The sequence below is a fragment of the Balaenoptera acutorostrata genome, chromosome 1, assembly GCF_949987535.1.
Source record: "Balaenoptera acutorostrata chromosome 1, mBalAcu1.1, whole genome shotgun sequence".
NCBI lineage: Eukaryota > Metazoa > Chordata > Mammalia > Artiodactyla > Balaenopteridae > Balaenoptera > Balaenoptera acutorostrata.
Window position 1 is genome coordinate 25,788,052 of NC_080064.1, and position 9,092 is coordinate 25,797,143.

Below are 9,092 nucleotides of genomic sequence, written 5' to 3' on the forward strand. Positions count from 1 at the left end.
TCCCCTCCTCGCGCCTTTACTCGGCAGGGGCGCCCGGGCCCCAGCTCTCGCGGGGACGCCCCTTTGCAACAAACTTCTGGTTTGGGAGGTACCGCTCGGGGGGCTGGATTCCCCTGCGCTGCTCTGGGAGTGGGAGTTGGGGACAGTTGCCAGTTCGCGCCCAGCCCCGGGCAGGAGCCGAAAGGTTGCTGTGGAGACTGCGGGGCGGGGCCTGAGCAGGCCAGCGCGGCACAGACTGGTAACGCACTGCGCAGGCGCCGGGCGGGTCAGTTTGCGCCCGGATGGAGCGGGAACGGTTGGATCGGAAGGTGACGGCGCTGCAGGTGTGGTGTGGGGCGGGTAGGGTGCGCATGATTCCTCCCCCCCACGGGATCTCGGACTGGGACCTTTGGACAAGATGAGGCTGTCACGTCTAGTAACCTGCCCGCGTGCCCACCTCTGAACCTACCGACCCAGCCCCATTGGCCTGAAGAATGCGGGGACCGCACGGACCCTCACGCGCCCCCCACTCCCACCACATACTCCTACGGGATCAGGGAAATGAAGGGAAGGGCCTTCAATCGAAGAGGTGGATCCAGTCCAGCACGCTCCCTCGAACCCCCAGGGCGCCAACACACAGCGTCACCTGTCCTCTCCCCGGGGCCGAGTCCTCTCTTGCAAACCTCTCCAGGAGAATCCCCCAAGATGCCCCCATGTTGCAGTGATAAGGGTTTTCTTTCCCCTCGTTCTCCACACCAGGCCTGCGTCCGGGGCTTCTTGGTCCGACGCCAGTTCCAGAGTCTTCGAGCTGAATATGAGGCTATTGTACGAGAGATCGAGGGTGATCTGGGCACGCTTCAGTGGACTGAGGGCTGGATTCCCAGGCCCCGATTTCTCCCAAAGGTACTACACACCGTAGAGGTAGAAGAGAGGGGGAAGAGGGACCTGGGCAAGGGATTCCACCCTTCATGCTGATAAGCTATTCTCATTGGAAAAGGCAGCAGACTCAACCTCCTCACACCCCAGTCATTAATCCTTATCAACTTGTATGCTAAATCACCCAGACACTTGGAGGGTTTAGACTTGGGGCTCTCATACCTTTCTGACTGATTTCTCAGAAGGCAAAATCCCATCAGACCTGGAAAGCCGGAGAGAGGGTACCAAATCCAGAGCAGGAACTATGGAGCTGCTTCCCATGTAAAGAGCCTGAGAAAGAGGCCATCTGGGAGGAGAAGATACTGAAGAAGTCAGGAGAGAGCTCAGCAAACTCAGGCAGTCTTCCCTGCAGAGATGATAGCCCATGGCTTCAGGATGAGCAGAGCAGGAGGACCAGGAAACCGAGCCAAGAGGAGACCAGAGACATGTCAAAGATGGAGAACACAGGTACCTCTCTGCCTAGATCAGGGCAAGCCCCTGACCTCCTCTGGGCATCAGCTTTCCCATCTGAAAAGTGAAAGGCTTGTGCTAGATAAGCTGCATCCCTTTCCTTCTTCCCTCTGCTTGGTTGGGGGCAACTCATGGGTGGGCAGGGGGAGGGTGCCAGGGTCTAATGCTAGGCCAGTGCCCACTGTCTGCCCCCTCAAGGCTTTCTCCCTTCGTTCTTCCCTCCTTCACAGAAGCTGCAGGTCCAGGACTGCCCCACAGCCAGACTGAGCTCCAGGAGCTCCAGTACCACCGCAGCCACTTGGCTATGGAGCTGCTGTGGCTACAACAGGCCATCAATAGCCGTAAGGAGGTAGGCACTAATTTGGAGCCCTCTCTGCACATTTAGGGCCAAGGGTGGGGGTTAGGGAAAAGCCTCCTGCCATGCCCAAGCAGGCCTGTCTGGTACAGTGTTCTCTTCTCCAACAGTACCTAATTCTCAAACAAACACTGAGATCCCCAGAGGCGAACCAGGCCAGAGACGAGCCCAGCTTGTGCCCAGACCATGGGGGACAGGGCTGTGAGAAAGCTGGGTCACGACCAGGCCCACCACTGGAAGACCAGTCCTACAGAACTACTAGAGAGCCAGACCACGTGGATGACTCCTGCTGGAGACTCAGATCACAACCCCATAAAACCCCAGAAATACTGGCCACTACAGACAAAACCACTGCTGGGGCTAAGTACAGGGACCTATGCTACAGACAGGCAGGACCACAGCTGCCCACACCATTGGATAATCAGGCCATAGGGAAAAGGCTCACCAAAGAGCCAGTGTGGAGAACAGACCTTTGGAGGGACCTGCCTGCAGCTGACAAAACTACTAGAGGACGAGACCCACAGAGGCCTCAAATCTCGGGGCTACTGTTCTGGAAAGGCCAGGACACAGCTGCCCACACTCCGTGAGGACCCAGACATTGAAGACAACTCTCCCAGAGGGCCAGGCCAAAAAGACCCTGATTGCCAAAGAGCTGGGCCACAAGAGTTGGGCCTCTCAGAGGACCATGTCATCTGTGATGGGACTTTGGCAGACCATGGTGGCCTGGATCTCTGGAAGACTAAACCACCCAAGGGCCAGACTCCCAGTGATAAAAGCTCCACAGGTAGAACCTCCAATGAATCTAGCCATGAAGGATGGAAAAACCAGAGGACTGTACCATGGAGATCAAGGCCATCTGAGAAACTGTCTTCCACAGGGTCAGACCACACAGGAGAGGATCACTGGAGGGGGCGACTGTGGAAAACAGGACCACTGGGCTAGACCCTGGGGAACCAGGGAAGACCAGGTTCCAAAGGGGGATTCTATGAAAGGGCAATGAGGGAGACAGGACCTCATTGTAGCTCCCTGGTACCAGCTCTACCTCCTGCCCCTGCCCGTGGGTACTGGTGGCTAATGAGGCCAAGAGAAGCTGGAGCACAGAGCTGGCACCAGTAGAAGTAGGAAGATGCTTTCATCCTCTGCCTGTGGCTCAACCCAAATTTTGGGATAGGGCGCCACCTGGGGTGAGTAAAGTTGGGGGGCTGATGGAGAATAAAGGTTTTCCTTAGATTCTGAGCCTGGTTGTATTTGTCTTCTGCCTCTGGTCAGGACAGACTCTGGGCCCTCCTTTTCACTTCCTGCTGACATGGGGCATCTTCCCCAGAGCTGGCTGGGAGCCACAGCCCAGGAGCAGACTAGCCGTCCTTGGGGAACAGCCCCCAAAGCTGATCTTCCTTTAAGCTCAGCCCTTGGGCTGCAGAGTAGCAGGGAGGCTGAGAATCCCTCCCTCCACCCAGTACTGGAACATCTGTGTTTCAGTGTGATCTCTGCCACTGCCTCTCTCACTGAGCCCCAGGCTCTTTCTTCATATATAGTGATCAGACCCACCGTACTCTTGTGAGGCCCCACCAAGAGCAGATTGGGTGAGACCCTGACTGCAGACAGATGCTCCTATGGAGGCTCTCCCTGCCTTTCTGGGTGAGAGGGCAGGACTCCACCTCTGATTGGCACTGCTCCCAGCCCTGCCTTAGTTGCCTGACAACAGCTCTGCGTCTCTAGCCAGGGACACGCTATGGCAGGTGGCAGTCCAGAAGCCAAGAGGGTAGTGGTGTACCGGAATGGGGACCCTTTCTCCCCAGGCCACCAGCTGGTGGTGACTCAACGCTGCTTCCCCACCCTGGAGACCTTCCTCTGTGAGGTGACATCGGCTGTGCAGGCCCCATTGGCCGTGCGTGCTCTCTACATGTCTTGTCATGGCCACCCTGTCACCGACCTGGCAGACCTGCAGAACGGAGGGCAGTATGTGGCTGCTGGCTTTGAACGATTCCGCAAGCTCCCGTGAGTGGGCTGGGGCTGGTCAAAGAGCCTGGGGAGGGAGGTAATAGCAATAGCAACAGCATGTGTTCAGTACTTCCTATGTATCTCACGGAATACAGCAATCCTATGAAGGGGGTGGTCTTATCCCCATCCTTTGGAAGGGGAGATCAAGATAGTGAATAACCTGCCTAAGAGTACATAAATAACACAAGTGGAGCCACAGTTCAAGTCAAAGTCTCACACTGATGTTCATGCCCATCCAGCCAGGACCAACCAGTGGGAAGAAGAACATTCTCCTGCTGGTTGAGCCCCTTTTTCCAAAGGCTCTTCCTGATTGGGTCCTTACCACCACCACAACCATCACCACCACCACTAAACACTCTAAATCCATCCATCACTTCCTCCCTGCTGTGTTTAGGCATCCCGTGCTCTCCATTAGGCTGGGATTATCCTTTACAGGGTGGGGCTATGCTTTCCAAGATGGGAGAATAAATAGTTTGAGTGTCTGAGCTTCCAGCTCAGATCTGGCTTCCATGTCCTCCTCCGCTCTCAGCTGAGGTTGCTCGCTGTAACATTAAGGAGCCAGGAGTTGGGAGCTAGGCAGACTTAGAGTCTGGGCTCTGTCACTTCCATGTTGCTTAGGTGAGTCACTTAACTTGCCCTCAGTCTCATACAAAATGAGATGAAACCGCACACCTCATGAATGAGAAAATTTCTGAGATACAGGAGGATCTCAACCTTTAATCTTGTGGTTTGTGTCTGAGACCCCAGACTGGATGTTCAGCCTGATACATAACCTAAGGCAGGTTCAAGTGTCAGCATCTGTTTCCGGACCGAGATGACTGAGACTATTCCAGTGGGAAGGAAGACTTGGTGAACTGGGCCCCAGTCCCACACTGGCAGCTGCCGGGCTGTTGAGGACCCAGGCTCCCCAAGATGACCAGTGACCTATCTGTCCTTTCAGCTCTTTACACCCTAGAGGGGAGGATCCAGGTGGGAAGAGCAGCAGCCTACCAGTAAGTCCTGGGGCCGACCAGCCCCCAGCCCTCTGTTCTCCCATCCCCCTGGGGCTGCCCCCAGTTTGGTCTGGGAAGTCAGGAGCCCTGGAAGCAGCAGGATCTGCCACTCTCCACACCTACTCTGGAGCCAGCTGCTAGCCTTCCCGGGGTGCAGGATTTCAAGACACTGTTCCTTGCACCGTTCCCATACTTTTACTTTACTTTAGCTCCAGGCTATGGTCCTCAGAGGAAAGAGGAAGCTATAAAACAGAGAGATGGGAGGGGGTTAAGAATGTGACCTAGGGGAGGTAGAAGTACCCTTTGGTAAAAGGTGTGACCAGTCCCATCCCTCCTTGCCCCCTCTTCTGCCCCAGTCTGGTTTCTTTCCCTCACCCTACCCACTTTGGACTGACCTATCCCTGACAAAAGGCCTCAACTCGCTCCTGATCTGGGGGCCTGACGGGTTTCAGGGCCCTCCTGTGATTCAGCAGCCATGTGATGGGGCCCTTGGACAGTGGCTACCTGCAGGTTCCCCCTGCTATATCCAGTGAGTGCCCGTGTTGGGGAGCAGGGGCAGAGATTTTTGTTTCAGTGAGACCAAGGAAAAGTGGGTGGATTTGTTCCAGGAGCCCCTGGTGACTGGGATATAAAAAGTCCAACATGCTTAATGGGTGAAAACCAACGCACTGGTTCTTGGACCATCTTCTGGCCGCTGTGCCATCCTTCTTCCTCTCACACGTAGGTAGTTCTGGGGACCCTTCCCCTTACCAGGCTGCTCTTTGTCCCAGTGTGTTCAGGAATGGGGATCTGTTAAGCCCCCCATTTAGCCTGAAGCTGTCCCAGGCTGCCAGCAAGGACTGGGAAGCAGTGTTGAAACTCCTGACTGAGAAGGTGAAATTACAGACCAGGGCTGCGCGCAAGTAAGTTTGGGGACTGCGGAGACCTGAATGTCCCCAAAGGGAGCCTCCCTACTGCTTTTCGCTGCCCTTGAGGATGAAAAGGCAAAAGGAAAGCATGTTTCCCCAAATGGGACTTCTTTCTGTGCCTCAGGGAGAGGCCCCTCCAGCCCAGCCCTCGGAGCCAGGGCAGAGCCTGGGTGACTGGCCCTGGTGCCCAGAGGGCCAGCAGCCGAAGGGCACCTTGAAATAGCTGTACCCACCCCCTTGTAGTCTGCTGAATATGAAGATCCATCTTGTTCACCGGCCCTTATGTACTCACCTCTCTCTCCCAGACTCTGCACCCTGGATGGGCTCCCACTGTCAGCAAGGGAAGCTCTGGTGAGCGGCCATTACTATGTGGCTGTTGGAGAGGATGGTTCAAGGCCCTCCCCTATCTGGTGCCTCGCCCCTCACTGCCCGGGGGGCTGCTGGTATGTATGTGTGAGGTGGAGGGGTAGCAGGTTAGAGCAGAGGAAGCCACCCTGACGCCATGTCCTGCTCTGCCTCCTACAAGCCTTCTCTTTTTTCACTGCAGGCAACCCCCAGACCCAAAGTCCAGGCTCCACAAGCAGGGGGTAGGTGAGGCAGGGGGTCATGGGGGGTGGGAAAGAAAAGGGGTGACTAGCTGAGTCCTCTTCCAGCTCAGCCTCTGACCTTATCTCACTGCATCCTCTCAATAATCTTGTGAAACAGAGATTATTATTCCCGTTTTCCAGAGGAGAAGCTGAAGTTCAGAGGAGTGAAGTGATTCGTTCAGGGTAACACAGTTATTGACAGGGGCCAGACCAGAAACGGGTCTGAAAGCCAGCTTAGCTGGGCTCTGTGAAGATCTTCAGGACTCTGAGTCGCTGGACCTAATGCCAGGTTGGATGCTGGGAGAGGGAATCAGCATATCCGGCATAACAGGGTCCAAAGATGCTTATCAGCTCCCCATCTTATCCCAAGCCTGAGCCCTCCCAAGAGATGAGCCAGTGGGCATCGAGTGGGGGTAGGGGGATGCGGCCTGGTTTCACTGGGCATCTAGAATACCAGGCACCATCTGCCGTGTCCCTGGATAAGGCAGCCTGATGGAAGAGGGAGCAGGGAGGGAGGAGGCAGGCTATGAAGATGGATGGCATCTCCTCTTCCAAGCTCCCACCAGAAGCATTCAAACCTGGACTGGGAGTGGAGAAGGTAAGGACAGGCTGCACCCACGGCTCAAGCCCAGTGTTCCCTCCGCAGGCCATGGCCGCAGAGCGCAGGCAACCCAGTCCTCTCCAAAGGAAGCCAGGCAAATTGAGCCACCTGCTTTTTATGCCAGCCCCCAGCAGGCTTTTCAGCATGCTCCCCACTCTCTTGAGGGGATCCAAGAATCCAAGGCCTTCTCTGCCAGCCTCTAACAGTGACATAGGATGGTGCCTGCTATGCTGAGGGAGTTCCATGGGGGCAGAATGCCCAGGTTCAGAGCTGGTCCTGACTTCAGCACAACTGTCTCCTACTCCCCCATGTGTACGGCCAGTCCCTGCCTCTTCACAGGGACCTGGTTTATGAAAAGAAGCACATGGAAACTCAAAGCCATGACATTTCAGGGGTGGCATTTGGAAGGGGTGGGGGTGGGGCCAAAGGCCTGCCTCTGAGCTAACCTGCCATCCTCTGAGGTCCTGGGTGAGGGGGAGGGGGAGGGGGAGGGGAGGGGAGGGGGCTGGTAGAGAGGGTCAAGGGAAAGAATGTGAGGGCTCCTCAGCCTGGGCATCGGCCTGTTACTTCCCACATCAGGAGTCAAGGGAGTGTATGGGGCTCCCCAAGGACGGAGACAGCAGGGGCCCAGGGAGTAGCACATGATGAAGCCACCTGGACAGAGGAGCCCCTGGATCAGGTGGGCTGGGGCCGGAAGCCATATGTTGGGACAGGAGTTCTTTTTTTTTTTTTTTAACATCTTTATTGGAGTATAATTGCTTTACAATGGTGTGTTAGTTTCTACTTTATAACAAAGTGAATCAGTTACACATATACATATGTTCCCATATCTCTTCCCTCTTGCATCTCCCTCCCTCCCACCCTCCCTATCCGACCCCTCTAGGTGGTCACAAAGCACCGAGCTGATCTCCCTGTGCTATGCGGTTGCTTCCCACTAGCTATCTACTTTACGTTTGGTAGTGTATATGTGTCCATGCCACTCTCTCACTTAGTCACAGCTTACCCTTCCCCCTCCCCATATCTTCAAGTCTATTCTCTAGTAGGTCCGTGTCTTTATTCCCGTCTTGCCACTAGGTTCTTCATGACCTTTTTTTTTTTTTCCTTAGATTCCATATATATGTGTTAGCATACTATATTTGTTTTTCTCTTTCTGACTTACTTCACTCTGTATGACAGACTCTAGCTCCATCCACCTCACTACAAATAACTCCATTTCTTTTCTTTTTATGGCTGAGTAATATTCCATTGTATATATGTGCCACATCTTCTTTATCCATTCATCTGATGATGGACACTTAGGTTGCTTCCACGTCCTGGCTATTGTAAATACAGCTGCAATGAACATTTTGGTATATGACTCTTTGATTTCTCAGGGTATATGCCCAGTAGTGGGATTGCTGGGTCATATGGTAGTTCTATTTTTAGTTTTTTAAGGAACCTCCATACTGTTCTCCATAGTGGCTGTATCAATTTACATTCCCACCAACAGTGCAAGAGTGTTCCCTTTTCTCCACACCCTCTCCAGCATTTATTGTTTCTAGATTTTTTGATGATGGCCATTCTGACCGGTGTGAGATGATATCTCAGTGTAGTTTTGATTTGCATTTCTCTAATGATTAATGATGTTGAGCATTCTTTCATGTGTTTGTTGGCCATCTGTATATCTTCTTTGGAGAAATGTCTATTTAGGTCTTCTGCCCATTTTTGGATTGGGTTGTTTTTTTGTTGTTGAGCTGCATGAGCTGCTTGTAAATTTTGGAGATTAATCCTTTGTCAGTTGTTTCATTTGCAAATATTTTCTCCCATTCTGAGGGTTGTCTTTTGGTCTTGTTTATGGTTTCCTTTGCTGTGCAAAAGCTTTGAAGTTTCATTAGGTCCCATTTGTTTATTTTTGTTAGGGACAGGAGTTCTGAGCTGGAAACGGGCAGCTCTGGGTCCCAGAAACGGTTCTTCTCCCTTGTGACTGTGAGCAAATCTCCTAACCTCTCAGAGCCCGACTTCCTACCTTGTTGAATGAGAGGGCAGATGCTAATTTCTGGTGTCTTCCTTTCCTGGGGTGGGCAAACCCCAGGCTGAGGACTGGAGGCTGGACATGGGGTGCTAATGGCTCCGTTCTGTGTGGCCTTCTGCTTCCTCCAGAGGGCAGCACAGGTAGTGGAAGAGGCCCTGATCCTGGAAAGCCGGCCGGAGCTGGGGCAGCTCTCTCGGCCTCGGCCCGGGCCCCTGCTCCGCCATCTTGAGAGCCAGTAGCTGCAGCCAGGAACTGGGGACCGCCACTCTGCG

General features: G+C 54.0%; 2 protein-coding genes across 2 annotated transcripts; both read left to right on the forward strand.

The window, feature by feature from the left end:
- Nucleotides 1-126: 126 nt before the first annotated feature.
- IQCC (IQ motif containing C) lies at nucleotides 127-2,956 on the forward strand. The gene is given in 6 exon segments (XM_007170602.2): nucleotides 127-323; nucleotides 739-882; nucleotides 1,098-1,362; nucleotides 1,596-1,714; nucleotides 1,831-2,174; nucleotides 2,176-2,956. Coding segments are annotated over 6 exon segments (1,401 nt in total). The 5' UTR covers nucleotides 127-281; the 3' UTR covers nucleotides 2,663-2,956.
- Nucleotides 2,957-3,452: 496 nt separating this feature from the next.
- Nucleotides 3,453-9,049, forward strand: DCDC2B (doublecortin domain containing 2B). The gene is given in 11 exon segments (XM_057551341.1): nucleotides 3,453-3,718; nucleotides 4,662-4,713; nucleotides 5,166-5,242; nucleotides 5,484-5,615; nucleotides 5,927-6,064; nucleotides 6,169-6,212; nucleotides 6,855-6,966; nucleotides 7,372-7,409; nucleotides 7,412-7,488; nucleotides 8,949-8,994; nucleotides 8,997-9,049. Coding segments are annotated over 11 exon segments (1,035 nt in total).
- The last annotated feature ends 43 nt before the right edge of the window (nucleotides 9,050-9,092 follow it).